General features: G+C 44.3%; 1 protein-coding gene across 1 annotated transcript in view; it reads right to left on the bottom strand.

The window, feature by feature from the left end:
• The window catches only part of CACNA1I (calcium voltage-gated channel subunit alpha1 I), a 148,864-nt gene extending 131,766 nt beyond the window's left edge, over positions 1-17,098 (bottom strand). The window contains exons 1-2 of the mRNA XM_051962512.1: positions 16,871-17,098; positions 15,665-15,798 (exon numbers count right to left, since the gene is read on the bottom strand). Of these exons, the coding sequence (XP_051818472.1) occupies positions 15,665-15,798; positions 16,871-17,098 (362 nt within the window). The remainder of the gene's footprint in view (positions 1-15,664; positions 15,799-16,870) is intronic.
• Positions 17,099-18,263: the final 1,165 nt, after the last annotated feature.

Here is an 18,263-nt window from a genome sequence, read left to right as displayed (position 1 = left end):
CAATGTTTTCTACTTAGTAGATGCTTGATAAATAGTTATTGATTGGCTGACTGATGCCTCTATTCTGTGAATGGTTCTCTCTTGTAATTTCTTAAGATTCTGGGTAAGTCATCCTAGTCTGTTATGTTCTGATGTGCATTTGATGCTTCGCTGTTTTATTTCAGATGCCAAGAACACTGCAGCTGATTTTGCAAGGGATTGCAAAATGCTAAATCCCTGAGAGGAATGGGGAGCCTTCTGCACGGGCTGTGCAAGTCTCTGGGGACCAGCTCCATAATTCCCTGTGAAATATAGTCTGGGGTTCAGTGGAATATTTGTGGTTTGAACTGCAGTGAGATTTTTGAGAAAGCTGGTGAGATTTGGAGCCAATGGGACTCTGGGAACTGGATGAATGAGAGAAGAGAGATAAGGGAGAGGCAGCAGTCTTCCCCTTCCCCAGTAGAAGCAACAGCAGCTGGGGGTGAAGGAAGATAAAGAAGCTAGAGCAACATAAAGGATGCCTACGTGCGAATAGTAGCAGCGTTTGGCATTTCTCCCTCCCTGTCTCCTGAGGAACAAACAGGAAGAGAGAAATGATCAGAAGGATAATAACTGTCCTTGGTTACAGAAAGTCCCTCGTTTAGGGTTATGACCCTGGTAAAATACCTCTGTGGAAGAAATGAACTGGGTCTCTCTAAAGAACTGAGAGAATAAGCAGGTTTCTCTTTTCTCCTCTTCCACCTAAGTGCTATAGATGGATTTTAAAAGCGAAGTCTCCTATTTCCTTGTCAAGCTGCTTCTTCACTGCTGCAATAATATTTTGTTATCCAGTGGCATTGGATGAAAGGTTCTTTACCTCTTTTATGTCCTGGGTCCCTGTGGCAGGCTGCTAAAGTCTAATCACAATTGTGTTTTTAAGTGCATCAAATAAAACACATAGGATTACAATAGAAAGCAATCCTATTGAAATACAGTTATCAAAAACAATTTTAAGTTGCCAAACCTCAGGTTAAGAACCTCTGCTTTAGATAAAAGCCTTTGTTCATCGTCTCACAGCTATGTCTTTACTTGGGGTCGGCAGATGCAGTTAGCATTGCCGAAGTTGTGTAGCTCACACTGGGTATGACTCCGTGGTAGCTCCGGGCCACCTGGGAGCAAGAATGAGCTAATATTGATTTATTTTTTCTGTTTCTATTAATAGCTTCCTCACTCTCCCAAAAGGCAGAAATCTTTGGCACCTGGGACTTTTCAGTCTGTCTCTTTGACTAAGCTAGGCTCTGTTGTGCTGAAATTCTGATGATGCACGCCTGGAAGTTTTGTCACTGTGAAAAGTGTGGCCGTTGGATAGCTCGAGTTCAGGAGTTCTGAGCTACAAGAGGGCGAAAGCCCATCATTTGGCTACACCAAATCTAGCACTGAGAGAGTGAGCTTTCCTGAGTTGGAGAGACGTGGGACTAGGCTGCTTACAGAGGAACGGAGCACCTCAAATCAGAAACAGAGCAGATTAATTCTGTCCAGTCAGTGATGCAATTAGTCCCATTTCTAGTTCTGTCAAGATGGGAAGCCCCAGATTAAAAAGATAGATAGATAGATAGATAGATAGATAGATAGATAGATGGATGGATGGATAGGTGGGTGATGGAATAGATTAGATAGATAGATAGATAGATAGATAGATAGATGGATAGGTGGAGGGATAGTTGGGTGTTGGAATAGATTAGATAGATAGATAGTAAATAAATAGTGGAATGGATAGATAGACTGATGAATAGATAAATGAGTGAGTGGCTAGATAGATAGATGGATGGATGGATAGATGGATGGATAGTTGGGTGATGGAATAGATTAGATAGATAGTAAACAATAGTGGAATGGATAGATTGATGAATAGATAAATGAGTGAGTGGCTAGATAGATAGATGGATGGATGGATAGATGGATGGATAGTTGGGTGATGGAATAGATTAGATAGATAGATAGTAGACAAATAGTGGAATGGATAGATAGACTGATGAATAGATAGATGAGTGAGTGGATAAATAGATGGATAGATAGATATAAATATAGATATCTACCTGTCTGTATCTATATACACATACATAGTGACACTTAGAAACTACAGAAATAACAGAAGGCTAATAAGGTCAATTTTCTGAGAACCTTATGTTTTCATAGAATCCAATACTTGGAAAGGAATAATAATAGCTAGCATTATATAGTATATTAAGGTTTTCAAAGCATTTCACATGTTAACTCATGTGATCATCACAATTCTGTGAGGAATTATCCCCATTTTATATATGATGAAACTGAGACACAGATCAAATGCCATGGATCATGGATGGTCCAGGAACTGAGGGGCTTCCTGCCTCCAAACTCAGAGTCCCAGCCCCTTCCTGAATGAATGTGGCTCCTTTTCATACACAAGACACAGCTGCCCAATCTTCACATGCACACCCCTAGGGACGAGAGTGCAATCCCTTTTGAGGCAGCCTATTCCACCATGGAACAGCTCTTTTTGTTACTGATGAAAACCTGTGTCCCCCAACAGACAATCCAGAATGCCCTTGACATACTCTGGTCTTGGTTCTGCCTTCTGGGGCTAAGAAGAACATGCCTGATGCCCACTTCCATTCCATACAGAGCCGGGAAAATGAATGAAGAAGTAGAGAGTAGATGAACTATATCCCAAGTTACCACGCCACCTTCCTAGCAGCCATCAGAAATGATACCTATTATTTAGAGGCATTGAAAAGAAGGGGATGGGCAGTTAGGTGGCACAGTAAATAGAGCCCCAGCTCTGAAGTCAGGAGGACCTGGGTTCAAATCTGGCCTCAGACACTTAACACTTCCCAGCTATGTGAGCCTGGGCAAGTCACTTAACCCCAATTGTCTCAGCAAAAAGCAGAAAAAGAAGGGAAGACGACTTTTGCTAGTGGATAAAAGATTGGCAGCTATACTATTATTGTCTTTAAACAGCATGGACTTTTCAGAGCATCAATAATGTTTCAAGATGCAGTAAAGGCCAGTTGTTCTGTAAGAGTCTCCTCTAAAATATTCAGTTATGGGTTGGTTTCTGTGTGCTCCACAAGTATGCTGATCCTCTGGGAAGATATTCAGGTCTGACATCCCCTGTTCTAAGCTCCCTCCCATCTCTGACATTCCCTGTTCCAAGATCCCTTCAATTCTGACATTCCCTGTTCTAAGGCCCTGACCAGCTTTAACATTCTCTATTCAGAACTCCCTCCCATCTCTGCTATTGAGGGTTCTATGAATTTTCATTTCTAACCCTGTGTTCTATGATTCCTCCCCCAATCCAAGTTTAACGCCAAGTTTATGGCAAGATGGATAGGTAGAGATTTCTCTATATCTATCCAAAATGATTTGTGAATGTTCAACCCTATCCATTCCTGATTAACACTCAATCAAAACTTTTATAACTATACCTATATCTTTATCTATATGATATAAATACAATTAAACATCAAACAGTTAATTACAAGATAGCTTGGGAGAGAGGGTGCTAGCATTTGAGGAAATAAGGGAAGGCTGCTCTGAACAATGTTTTTAAAACATATAATAATGATAGTAATAATAGTATAATTTTAAAGAAAAATATAATTATATTGAAATGCTGTTATCAAAGCATTTTAAAAGTTCATAGATTCCCCTGAATAGAGAGAGAAGAGCAGGGCTATTAATGTTAGACTTGGTCTAGTCATCTGATAGACTTTCCCCCTCCTGCTGCTCAGAACTCCTGAGCTCAAACAATCCACAAGTCACATCCACCATTGATTGGTATCCATAGAAATTTCCCACCTAATCTTCATCATAATGATTTTTATAGGGCAGCCTTTAGGTGATTCACTTGCCTTTCTCAAGAATTAGACATCTGGCTCACCATTTTCTTCACCTCAACTCCTGTATTTTATACTGGGAAATTCCCTACCCTTCCAAAGTCTCATCCTCCTAAATCCTAGACCTCATCCTTCAATGCACCTTTGTCTGTCTCTCTGTGTGTCTCTCTCTGTCTCTGTCTTGTCTCCTCTCTCTCTCTCTCCTTCTCTCTATCTTTCTTTCTCTCTCTCTCTCTTCTCTCTCTCTCTCTCTCTCTCTCTCTCTCTCTCTCTCTCTCTCTCTCTCTCTCTCTCTCTCTCTCTCTCTCTCCTCTCTCTCCCCTCTCTCCCCTCTTTCTCTCCTTCTCTCTCTCTTTCTCTCTCCCCTCTCTCCTCTCTCTCTCTCTCTCTCTCTTCTCTCTCTCTCTCTCTCTCCCCTTCTTTCCCCCCCCTCTCTCTCCCCTCTCTTCCTTTCTCTCTCTCTCCCCTCCCCATTTGTCTCTTTCTCTCTGACCTGTCTCCCCTCCCCCACAACACATAAAAGACAACACACATACATACACAATCTCATTATCCACAAATGTTTCACTTTCTTAATTAGAAGCTCCCATCACTCCATCTTTCTCTATGTTTCACCCCTCTTAACCTTTCGATCTCCCCATCCCTCAGTACTTTCTCAGGCCATTGTCCTTACTCTGCCTTCACTTTCCTCCCTTTCTAATCTAGAATGTAGAGTAAGCCTTCATCTCCATGCTATCTTCCCCCTTTTCCCCTTATCCTCTCACCACTCATTTGCTGCCAAGCCTTGGCTCTGGAACCCTCCCAGCATCTGCTTCCTCAGCTCCTACTCACAGCCATGCTGATTGAACACGACAAATTTATGCTCTCTATCCTCAAGTAGGTCCTCACTGCAGCAAGGCAGTCGTCTCATTCCTAACTTATTCTCCAGCTCATTCCCTACAGAAGCTATTCCAAACCTTCTTTTCCCTCCTCAAATTTCCCACATTTCCTCCAGCTAAGAACTCATCTCCTGCTTTACAGATAAAATTGAGGCCATTGAACAGGAGTCCCATCTTCTCTTATTTTCTTCACTTTAAACTTTACATTTCTTTAAATTTTCTCCTTCATCATTTTCCCAATATGATAGGGAGAAGCCCTTCTCCTTGCCTGGATCAATCCACCTTGCCCTTGATTCCAACCTTTCCAGCCACCTTTTCCAACAGATGGATCATCAATCATCTCCCCACCCCCTCCTGCCATCAAATCATCATTATCTACTATTTCTTTCCCCTTTGCCTTCAAATATGTCTGTCTCTTCCACCATTAAAAACCTTTCCCTTAGACTCCACCATCCCCTCAAGTAATCATCTCTCTATCTCCCTCCCCTTTCTCAGTCTTGGAAAAAATTATCTTCACATGCTGCTTTCATTTCTTCTTCCACCCTCAACTCTTTACCATCCTTTGCAAGGGACACCTCTCACTTTGTCACTCAACCAAAACGACCTTCACCAAAGTCATCAGTGACATCACCAACCGCCAAACGAGCTAGCCTTCACCGATCCTTATCCCTCCACTGCACGCAAGACCATTGACCCTCTCCTTCTTGATGCCCACTCTTCTCTGGCTTTTTGTGAGCTTAGCTGTCTCCTCACTGGCTGATTATTCTTTCTCAGTCTCCTTTTCTGGCTCATCATCCCTAACTGTGGGTGTTCCTGAAGGCTCCGTCCTAGACCCTCTTCTCTCTCTACTTAGTGATTTAAGAATCCTGGGGGTTCATAGACCCAGAATCCATGAACTTTATTTTTTTAATACTCAGATAACGGTATTTTAATACAGTTGGTTTCTTTTTATCCTAATTAATGATATTCATTTAAAAACATTATTTGAAGTAGCCTTCCCTGATTCCTCTATTAGTGTCTTCTCTCCCAAGCTATAATGTGATTAACTGCTTGATGTTTAATTTACTAAATGTAGTTGGAAGCTTCGGAAGAGCGGAGACATTCATTTCTAGACCTAGCATCCTGCTTGACACATAAGGAATGCTAAATAAATGCTTGTTCATTGACCTTTGAGCAACCTTTGACTCCCACTCTCATGGAGCCATTACTCAAGAGACATACAGATATGCAAACTAGTCCCATAAGGTAGAACAGGAAGGGGGAAGGACATTGGAACCCACCTGCCCTAATGCTGCTCCAGAGATGTGAAATAATGCTCTTGTTAAGACACCATTCAAGGCCTGGCCACCGCCAAAATTGGGCACACGAGTAGAATTACAAATGCACTGGAATCATGGGCAAATCCCCACGAAGGACAGCAATGGTTGCTCTCCTAGGGACAGCACTTAGAAGTTTGCAGGGAGATTCCCCATCCTCATTCTGTCTAATTCTCCCATCAGTCCTTCAGGGCAGGTGATTCTGGGATCACAGTCTGTTTTTCAGAGAAGTGAAGTCACTTGGCCAACGTCACACATCTAGGAAGTGGCAGAGCCAGGATTTGGGCCCATTTTGTTTCCATTCAGCCATCTGACTGTTCTATCTAGGAAGTATTAAGTCTAGTTCTGGGGGGAGGGGATTCCATTAATGTAAGATCCATATTGATTTATGGAAGCTTTTAAAAGAAGCTTTTTTAGGACGTGGGGGAAGGGGAAAATGGCCTGCAGCCAGTCACTTTAGGAAAATATATTTCCAATTTAGGATAAATCTCAGGATTAATAATAGCTGACGTTTATTGCTGTAACGTAGCTTGGAGGTGACTTGGACTCTCAGGGACTGTGCCAGCTGATCTCAAGCCTGGGCAGGCTCCCACTAAACCGGGGAGACTTCAGAATCGGCCTAGCGACAGACTGGGCATCTGGTGTCGGGACAAGACCTCCCAGAGTCTCGTCTCCCCAACTTGGACCATCAGGGAAAGACTTTCTGCAGCCCCAATCAGTTGTGAAGGGGAAGTCGATTCACAAAGGCTAGGAGGGGCTGCAATTTTCATCAGTGAAGGGACAGGCTCACATTGATGAGACCACACATCTTACAAAGCATCAAAGTAATACATTTAAGAATGTTGAGTCTGGAGTCAGAAAGACTGATCTTCCTGAGTGCAAATCCTCCCTCACTAGCTGTGACTCTGGGCAAGTCACTCAATTTTCTTATCTTTATGATGACTTGGAGAAGGAAATGGCAAAGCGGTCCAGTATCTTAGCCAAGAAAACCCTAAGTGGGGTCAGGGAGAGTTGGACTGAAAATTAACTAAACAAATTACTGGTTACCAAACACTTCTGTTCTGGATGTCACTGAATCCTCACAAGTTTCCTGTAAAGAAGATGGCAGAGGGGATACCAGCCCCAGTTTGAATCCAATCCAGGGTTCAAAGAGGAATGAGACTATCATAGGATCATAGATTTAGGATTATAACTGGCACAGAAGATAGGGAACTGAACCTGGACTCAGGAAGACCTGCATTCAAATATAGACAATAGCTGTATGAATCTGTCTGCCTCAATTTCCTCAATGGTAAAATGGGGATAAATGATAGTATCTAGTTCACAGAATTGTTGGAAGGATTAAAAGAATAACATTGAATAAAGAATTTTGTAAACCATAGAGCACTCTAAAATGCTTCTTCTTCTTCCTCCTCCTTCTCCTCTTCTTTTTCTTCATCTTTTTTCTTTCTCCTCCTCCTCTTCCTTCTTCTAACTCTTTCTCCTCTTCCTTTTTCTCTTCCTCTTTCATCTTCATCTTTTTCTTCTCCTTTTCTTTCTCTTCCTCCTCCTTTTTCTTCCTCCTTCTCCTCCTTCTCTCCCACCTTCTTCTTCTTTTCCTTCTCCTTCATCTTCATCTTCTTCTTCATTATTTAGAGCTGGAGCTGACCTCAGAGGCTTTGAATTCCAACCTCTTATTTCAAAGATGATAAAACTTTGATCCTTAGAAAGGGATTTGACCAAAATCTCTTTGACAAAACCAGGATCCAAACCAAGTGCACTAACTCCAAACTCTGCATCCTCAAACCTCAAACCTGCAGGTTTGCACCTATCAAGATTGTGACTTGTCTAGGGTCATTCAGCTGGCAAGCACCAAAATGATTCTCCTTACTTGAAAGTCTGACATGTCACTCTCCCACTCAACAAACTCTAGTGGCTCCCTAATACTCAAATATAATAAACTTAAGTATTTGGTCTTTAAAGCCTTTGACAGACCAGTTCCAACTCCTTTTCCAACCTCATTATACTTTATTCTCCTTGCAATAATCTATAGTCCACCTACAGTAGACTTCTCTCTGTTCCTCTCTCTCCTCTTTATACTTTTGTACTGGTTGAGCTCCTTGCCTGGAATGCTCTCCCTCCTCCCCTCCACCAGGCTCAGATCACTTGCTCCCTTTTGCATAAAACCTCATCTGCTCCCCCAAAAAAAACCTCTGTCAGCCCCTGCTTCTCAAAGCACTTTGAATTATTTCTATTTATTCAGTATATATTTCAGTGCGTGCACACCTGTCATATCCCCCAAGAGACATGAGAACAGGGACTCTTTCTCCAGCTATGGGCAGCGAGCACTAAGAAATGCCTGCTGCTGCACTGATTCTAAGGAACTTTAGCCTGAATCTCCAGCTAGTGCTCTTTGCCAATGAACCATCTGCTGAAAAGGAGATCAGGGCGCTGTCCACCCTCGGTGGTGCTGGAGCGATCAAGGAAATCAAGAAAAGACAGGAACCAAAAATAACAGTCTCTGGGGTCTTCAACCTCCCACCCCTTTGGCTCCTGAGCAGAGCTTCTGTGAAGTGTCTGTTACACCAGGAAAGTGCTTGATGAGCAGCTCAGGAAGGCAGAAGGCTGCCGGGAAGAAGCGGTAAGAGTGAGCAGAGGATTGAAGACAGGGGACCTGGGCTCAAATCAGAGCTTTACCATTCCTATCTAGAGGGCATTCTCCTCTCAAAGCCTCATTTTCCTTTTCTGTAAAGTGAGAGGACTGGGCTGTGCTGCTCTCAAGGTTCCTCTTAGCTTTCAGTCCATGATGCTAAGAGGTTGGGGAGGGGAGCCAGTTAGGGCCCCAGCATCTGCTGCTACTTTCTATAAAGTAGTTTCCCCACAACTCTGTGAGACAGGGAGTTCAAGGACTGTTATCCTTGATGGGGGGAGGGAGAAGAGAGGGAAGGAGAGGAAGAGAGAGAGAGATAGGAGAGATGGATATAAATAGATGGGTAGATAAATGAATACATAGATTGTTGGATGGATCCACGAATGGATATATGGGTGGATAGACAGAGAGACATGGATGTATATAGATAGATGGGTAGATGAGTGGATGAATACATTAATGGACAGGTGAATAGACAGATAGATAGATAGAAATGATAGATGGATAAATAGAGATAGATGGATAGATAAATGAATACATGGGTTGCTGGATGGATCCTTGAATTGGTGTATAGCTAGATAGATGGATTGATGGATAGAGAAAGAGAGAAATGGATGGATGTAGATAGAGGGATAGATGAGAGGATGGACAGCTTGTTAAATAGACAGACAGACAGACAGATAGATAGATAGACAGACAGACAGATAGAAAGAAAGAAAGAAGGATGGAAAGATAGATGGCTAGATACATGGATAGGTTAGTGAATGGATAGAAAGAGGGGAGGTGATAAATGTGTGTGTAAACACATATATGTATGTGTGTGTACATATACATAAACACATAAAGTGGGTTTGCATTTACACTAAGTAAATTTGAGGTAATTTATGGAGGAGGCATTTACATCTTGGGGGAGAACTAGGAAAGTAATCCTGCAGGAGATAGAATTTGAGCTGAGTCTTTAAAAAAAAAAAAAAACAGTGATTCTAAGCAAACAGATATAGAGGGGAATACATTTCAGGGACAACCAAGTGCAAAATTTGAAGGAGCATAGATTTAAATTCAAAATAAGGAACAAATTTCTAAAAATTAGATTTGTCCATTCTTTGTGGGAGCCCCCTTCCCTTCCAACGTATTCAAGTGGAAGCAGTCAGGGAGGTTGTAGCTAATATTCTTGAATGGGATTATATTGGATGGACTCAGTAGTCTAAACTCTAATTTTCAGGGAGTCTCTGGATTGGGATGGGGGTGCTTGAGGGTAGGGCACGGCCGACGGGAAAGGGAAAAAAAGCATTCTGGGAATCATCAGTTCCTGTTGCCCAGGAAACGGCACATTGACCATTGAATAAACAGAATCCTGGAGGCCTCTGTGGCACACCAGGTGTGAGGGGGAGGGGAGATTAGAGGAAAGCAGGAAGGGGGAGTAGAAAAGGGGGAGCTGGGAGAAAGAAAGGGAGTGCTTTTGAATGGGAAGAACAAGGCCCAGAGAGCCCCCAAGAAGATTGAGGTGAAGAGGAGAAAGTGGCAGCTGGGAAGGACAGAGAGATCTCCCGTTTGGAGGAACAGGGGACAAGGTGGGTCTTGGCCAATGACTATTTCTCTGTCAGATACCGGGCGAGATGATAGAGAAGAGGAAGATGGAGATTCCCACGCTCTGCCTCGATGTTCCCCTTTCTCTCTGAAGCTTCCCCTTGGGCTCTTCTCCTGTGCTCCAGAGGGGACCTGCATGGCTCTGGGGCTGTTCCCACCATCCTCCCCCATCAAAGCTCTAGCAGAAGAACACAATGAGGAGAACAACTGCTTCTATTCCTAAAACATCTCACACGGGCCTCTCCACCAACTTCTCTGACCCCTCTGAAGTGGGCACAAAGCACGCCAGACCTGAGCCTCTCCTCCTTGACAGCTGTGTGACCTTGGCGCCTCTTGCCAGTGATCAGACTCTCACTACTGCTCCAGCTTCCCCTCACACCAATTTTCTTCATGGATGCTCCAGCTGTCGCATTTGACTAAGTCATTGGCCCCAGAATACCTCCTGGGCCAGGTGGTACAGCTAATGAAGAACCTGCTGAGTCAGCGGGCCTGCCCTCCCGTGGGTAAAGGCTCCGGGCTCCTAGGACTTGTAGGTGTCAGAGGGAGACAGCAGCGGGTAGAAAGTACAGGAACTGTGGCTTGGATCACCTGGAACCCTCTGACACTAGCCTGTGACCTTGGGCAAGTCACTTCCTCAGAGATGACCTCTGAGATCATAAGCCTATAATCCTAAGAGTCAAATGGCCTCCCTCTCTTGGCCACTTCCCTTCCCTAAGCCTCAGTTTCCCCATCTGTAAAGTAGCCTGCCTTCTCCCATCTTGTGAGAAATGAAATGATGAGTAAAGAGCACCCACTCAGCAAGCTAAAGTAACTGCATGGACGGGTGGTCAACGCCGAGTTTCTAACAGAGGGAAGGGGGCCATTGAGCTAGACTGTGTGTGTCATGTTCCCTCAACTGCAGCAACTGAACAGGTTAAAAGGGAATTCAAAAATGTTAATGAAATAAATGAAATATAATAGACCATAGATAATGTTAATGTGGGAAGACTTCCTGGAGGAAATGACGCTTGAGATGGGTCTTATCACTGGAGCGTGTCTTGAAGGGACAGAATTTCCAAGGACCCCGTAACCACAGGTTGTCACTCTGGAAATCTGTAACTTGTGCTCCTGGTTTTAAAAGGGACCTTGGTGGTTCACATGATCTAATCGCCATCCCATATTCTAAAAATATGAAAGTGGGCCACCTCAGGGAGTGCCCCCAGGTCCTCAGGTGCTACCCCTTCTACTACATCGTACTTCCTCTCATTTAAAACCAAACAAAAACAAAAATAAAAACAGAAACAAAAACCAGTAACTATACTATCCAGTATCTATCCAGTGGTCAGATTTCTGCCAACTCATTTCTTGGGAACCAAGCCATGGCATCATGAATTGCCCTTTGAGGCCTCAGTTTCCCCACCAAAAACAAGAAAAGGGCTAGCCCCCAGTCTTCTGCTTCTATATCAAGCAGATGGGCTCTGTGACCTACAGCAGTCCCTTGCCTCTCTGAGATCTTACTTTCCTCTCCGTAAAAAGAAGGAGTGGAAGCAGGTGACACTAAAGTCCCTTCCCGCGCTGACATTCTATGCTTATGACTAATGATGAAGTGAGATGCTTTTCTTTTCTTCGAAGGCCTGGTGAGCCAGTGCCAGGCACCCAGCGGGCATTCAAGGAAGGCTTTCAGATGAAGGCAAAACCATTGATGAGTGATCCTTATAAATAAATCATCTGCCTGGGAGACCAGCTTCTGCCAACCAGCCCAGCACAGGGCACACTCAGGACCTTCCAAGGGCACAGGCAAGAACAAGCGGGGACTTGTCCAGTCTCAGCCAAGCCAGTCTTGGAGACTCCCAACAAATGGAATAAGCACCTACTATGTGCTAGCACCTGTGATGGATGCTGGGATCCAAGGATAAAACAAAGCCTGCCCCTCAAGGAACTGAGTGATAGATAGATAGATAGATACATACATACATACATACATACATACATACATACATGGATAGATAGATGATTGATAGATAGATAGATAGATGATGGAGGGAGGAAGGGAGGGAGGGATAGATAGATGGATGGATGGACAGATAGACAGAAAGATAGGTAGGTAGATAAATAGAAGAGACAGACAGATGGATAGACAGACAGATAAATGGAAGAGATAGACAGACAACAGATAAACAGAAAGACAGGTAGATAGATGGATAATAGAAGTGGTCCTTTGAGTCAAAGGGACCTGAGTTCAAAGCCCACCTCAGATATTTAACAGTTACTAGCTGTGTAACTCTTGGCACATCACCTAACCCCAATTGCCTTGCCAAAAAGAAAAAAAAAAAAGGAAATGGGAGCAAGATCATTACAAAGAGAGACAGAGAGACAGAGAGTCAGAGACAGAGAGACAGAGAGTCAGAGACAGAGAGAGAGAACGAGCGCGCAATATGTAATGGGGGAAGGGAGCACTAGTTCCTTGTCACAGGATGTGAGTTCAAGTCCTGATCCTACTTAGTACCTACAGACCTAAAGCCCAACCAGGGCCCAATTACCTTCACTTGAACTCTTGCAATAAGAGTCTTCTAATGGGAAGAGGGGGGATCTTTCCTTAACTCAGTAGCTAGCGATTTTCCTAAATTGAAGTCAATGCCCTCCCAGAATTCCACTGGCTCCCTGTTCCCTCAGACAGACCACCCTCGGCTTCAGAGCCCCACCATTCCAGTTCTTTGCCCTTTCATTCCTAGCTAAGCTTCTCCTCCCACATGGCCCTCCATCCACTATCTCTGCCTCTGCCCTTATTGGCTCCCGAGTCCTCATCCTCGCTTCTCAGTCTCCCCGCTTCCTCCTCCAAGCCCCAGCTCCTCTCCCCTCCTCCTGAGGTTACTTTCCATCTTCTCTCTCTCTTCTGCATCCCTGATTATACACGTGTTATTTTCCCACCAGCCTGTGAGCTTCTCGAGGGCAGAAACCAAATTTAGCCTTTCTTTGTACCCCTAATGCTCGGCACAAAATAACCACCCAACAATCGCTCGCTTGCTGACCGACTAACTCTCTTTGCTCCCGCTTCCCCGTATGTAAAATGACAGAACCGTACTACATTATTTTTCCAAGTCCTATCTCAATGCTCGGAGATTTTTTAGTTAAAAAAGAAAGATCAGGAAAATAGCTCTAACAAAGCCCATGTGCTTTTCTCCATAGGAGAGGGGCAGAGTCTCTTATATAGAAAACGAAGCCCATTTTATTCTCTGGTTCCTCTAGCAACCTTGAGGCCCCTAACTTACAATACACTGCAGATTAAAGGCGCCGAGAGAGGCCGCTTGCTTGCCAGAGTCCCATCCGGAGCAGCGAGCGCTGACAGCTGACGGCTGAGGAGGAGGCAGAAGAAACCTCAACAATAATAAAAAGCCAGCAGGGAGGAGCCATTCAGTTTAGCCACAAATGGATGTACAAAGACCTCACCCAGTTGTGCTGGTCAATAACTCAGATACAGCTGTGCTAGTCAACAGCTCCAACAGCCCGGGAAGAGTCACTGTATTAAGTTCTACTGACATTCAGAGCGAGGATTCTGAATCGCCAAGGAAAGGTTAAAGTCTATATTGTGTATAATCTGCCTACTAAGGCAGGGAAGTGAGTAGATATTTTTTTTAAGATTTCTGTAAATCGTGAGTAAAATTCTAAATGTTTTTCCATTCGCTGCCTTGGTTATTATGAAGTTTCACTCCTATGGGATACCTCATGCCCCTGAGAAGCTGGATCAATAACCTCAGGCTACAATGGAGCTTTTGGCCGGCTTGCCTGCGTGGACCCACTGTCCCCAAAATCACGTGCCTTGGAGCCAGCTGCTGCGCTTAACTGTGTGACTTTGAACCACTCTGGACCTCAGTGAAACGACCGTCCTAGTTTGGAAGTGAATTATCTCGGAGGGGCCCCTTCCAGCTGTGACTGACATTCTGTGGGTCGGCGGGAGGCAGGGAAGAGAGAGCTCTGGCTGGTACCAGATGAGCAGGAGTCACATTTCTCTAACCCTTTAAGATTTAGAGTGTGCGCGCTTCCTTTGGAAAAGAGCATACAAAGAGTGTGATCGCCATTTTTCATAGGAATAAACGGAGGTTAAGTGATCAGCCCAAGGTCACATAGGCAGTCATTTAACTCGGGTCTCCTGATTCCGAACCCTTTTGAACTAATTTAAGTAGATTCTCAATTAGAACAAATCAAAAATAATCAAAATGGAAACCACCTGGATGTCACTCACAGAATCTCAGAGTGGGGAGGGACTTCCCACTTACAACTACTTGTGTGACCTTACACAAGTCACTTCTCTTCCCTGGCTCTCAGTTTCCTCATCTGTAAAAGTACTAGAAGACTGCTGAGGTCTCCTCCAGCTCAGAACTGGGACCTCCTCTACAAAACCTTCAGCAAATACCTGAAAACCTCTGGCGAGGGAGAGCTCACCACTTAGCAGACAGGGCACTGGCTCTGGGGTAGCTCTGAGTGTTAGGGAGCTTTGCCCAATACCTGGATCTGCCTTCCAGGTCCAAGAAGAACCAGGCTAACGTCTCCCCCACGTGACCACCCGTCAAGGGCTTGAAGGCAGCTCAGATCCATGGTAAGCAGTCGCTTCTCTACAGGTTGACGTATTCAAACAGAATACTTGAGTTTCCTTTCTCCTGATTCTATATACTCTCCAGTCTGTGTTCTTCCTCAAATGTATTATTGGGCCCAAATCCTCAGGAGGTAAAATGATAAGGAAAGAGAAGAACAGAATTCTCGGCTCCATCGTTTTGGACTCCCGAGTCTTCTCATTTGTTTTAAGATCAAATTTATTCACCAGACTTTCTATATGATCAATAAACAAGTTCATACTGAATATGTGGTCCACTAGGACTCTCCTCTCTCTGTCTCTATCTCTCTGATTTTCAGCAATCAGGACTAAATCACTTGCCCACGGTCACACAGCTAGTGCCTAAGGACAAACTGGACTCAGATACTCTTGCCCACAGGCCCATTGTTCTTCCCACTACACCATCCAGCTGATCTCTTTTTCACAAAGATGTCGTCTCCCTATCACATGTGTGGGATGCATTGGACCAGCTCAGCCTTGGAACGGGATTGATAAAAGTCATTGTGATACAATCTACACAATAAATGATTGAGACTTTGTGACCGAGTCCCTCCATCACATCCCTCATTTTAGGGCACTGATACCTTAATAATATCGTTCCATCTAAAGTTGTATTTTTTGGAACCAACTAATGTTTGGGAGGCTCTATTCCCCTCCCCACGCTGCCACAGGTGAAGGACCAGACGTTCTCATCAGGCTCTGATCGTTTCATGGTCGCCAGGAAAGGGTGAGGATCAATTACCCACAAGGCCCCTGGCCGGCCTCCCTCCCCCTTCCAGCCCCAGCCACCATCCCTGTCCAGGCGAGAGACCACAAGGCTTGAGACCTACCCGGCCATCACAATGAAGAAATCCAGCCGGTTCCAGGTGTCCCCCAGGTAACACTTCCTGCCAAAAATCCCCAGGGCTACCATCTTCAGCACCATCTCCATGGCAAAGAAGATGAAGATGAAGTCGTCAAAAACCTGCAAGGAGTGAAGGGGGAGGGAGGAGACAGGAAGGGCAGAGGTATGAGTGGAGGTGAGAGCAGTCTCAGATTGAGAGGTGGAGAATAGGGGGACTGGGAGGCCCCTAGGAGTGGGAACCAGGGCTGACCGTACCCGCTCTCCGCCTGCCTGTGTAGGGTCCCAGCCCTGGGTTTCCCTCACCATGGGCTATGCTGAGTCTGACAGGGTCCACGCTTCTGCCTCCTACTGAAACACTCCCCCCCTGCCCCTATTACCCACTCATTCTGGGGCTCCAGCACTATTCATCAGACTGGCACCCTTACGGGGTCCTGCAGACTGCCATGCTCTCCCCTAACAGGGCAGGGACCAGGTGACTTCTCATCTCTGTGTACCCCCGGTAATAACCCCAGGACCCCAAAATGCTGGGGAGGAGGACGGTAGATTGGATGGCCTCTGAAGTCCCCTGAAGACCAAAATCTCTGATTATATGATCCTGCTTGTTTGCCTCAGTTTCTCCAACTGCAAAGTGAGAAGTCTCTTCCAGCTCCAAATCTAAGATCCCATTATCTATTGTATCATCCAGCTCTTAGTCACAAGTCTGTGCACACAGTAGGTGCTTACTAACTGTTGAATTGGACTGTCTGTATACAGCTAGAGAAGGGACGGATTTTCTTAACCCCTTTATTGATGTCCCACATAGCACGGGTCTGTTGTTCAGGTATATCCAACAATTCGTTGGGGACCCAGTTTGGGGTTCTCTTGGAAAGATACCGAAGTGTTTGTTATTTCCTTCTCCAGCTCATTTATAGAGGAGAAACTGAGGCAAACAGTGTGAAGTGACTTGCACAAGATCACACAACTAGTACATATCTGAGACTAGATTTGAACTCAAGTATTCCTGACTCTAGGTCATTAAGCCACCTAGTAGAGCTCTTTAAATATAAGTGGGTGATGAGGAAGTGGACTTATCTCCCCCCAACAACCCCTCCCATAAGGCCCAGTTTCCCTGTGCAGGTGGGACCCTCATGCTACATCCTGGTTATGTGGACCAGCATCCAATGATCAAGTGGGCCCGGGAGACCAAGCTTACCTGCAGGATCTTGCAGCGGTCAGACAGACAATCCATGTCCTCACATGGCTGGTACATGCCCAGGGTGACACAGTTGAGGAGAATCACCAACATGCTGACACACTCGAACCAAGTGCAGGGCAGAGGGCGCAACGTCAAGGAAGACACAGATGGAATGGACCTTTGGACATGACAGTCCTCCCTCTCCTCTCCTCCCCAGGGCGTGGGAGTCCCCCAGTCCCACCCCATCCTCAGTCTAAATACTCACTTAGCCCACATCCCTAAGATTAGAACCACTGAAACTGGAAAGCAGTTGGGCGGAAATTAGATTTAGACAAGCATCTTATATCATTTACTAAAATGAGCTCCACGTGGCTACACGGCCTAAAGATAAAGAGTTATATAATAAAAATTAAAGAGAACAAAAACATACACTTTTCATAATGATGGAAAATAAGTGATAAAGTTGATTCTAAGAGACAAGAAAGACAGTTTTAATTAGACGTAATTAAAGGCCTCGAAGAACAGAATCAAAGCAGATAGCATCAGAAAAATACTGGGAAAAAAATTGAATCAAATCACGCAGATAAAAGATTGATATGCAAGAAGTACAGGGAGCTGACATAAATACGTGTGATGTGGAGCCATTCTCTGATGCAGAAATTGTCAAAGCGTGTGAATGTTTTTCAAAAGAATTATGTATTATAAATGATTATATAAAACATTTCAATTAACTAATTAAAAAATACCGATAGAAAAAAAGGCTTTGTGATTCTTGGGGCATAAGATCTGAAAGACAGATGAGCTTTAGAAATTATCTAGTCCTGCACCCTCATTTTTAAAAAGTGGGAAAGGAAGGTCAGAGAAGGCAAGTGACTTTCCTGGTGTCACATAGTACTAAAATACTACTATTACTATTACTACTACTACTACCACTACTACTACTACTACTACAATCCTACTAGTACTGTTACTACTACTACTACTATTACAATTATTACTACTACTACTGCTACTACTACTACTACTACCACTACTACTACAAGTAGTACTATTACAACTATTACTACTACTACTACTACTACTATTACAACTATTACTACTACTATTACTACTGACAAATTACTTTGGATAGTATTTTTCTATCATTTAGACTCTTGGGTATTCTTGGCAGGGATACTGGAGGGATTTACCATTTCCTTCTGCACCTTATTTGACAGATGAGGAAACTGAGGCAAACAGGGTAAAGTGACTTGTCCAGGGTCACATAGCTACTGAGTGTCTGAGGTCAGATTTGAATGCAGATCCTCCTGACTCCAGGTCTAGCGGCCCATAGTAGTAAGGAGGAGTATAGATTTCAAATGAGAAAGGACCTTCAAGGCTAACTCACCTCATGCGCTCATTTTACAGATAA

Source organism: Antechinus flavipes, chromosome 5 (assembly GCF_016432865.1).
Source record: "Antechinus flavipes isolate AdamAnt ecotype Samford, QLD, Australia chromosome 5, AdamAnt_v2, whole genome shotgun sequence".
NCBI classification, from domain to species: domain Eukaryota; kingdom Metazoa; phylum Chordata; class Mammalia; order Dasyuromorphia; family Dasyuridae; genus Antechinus; species Antechinus flavipes.
This window is presented reverse-complemented; position numbering and strand designations above follow the sequence as displayed.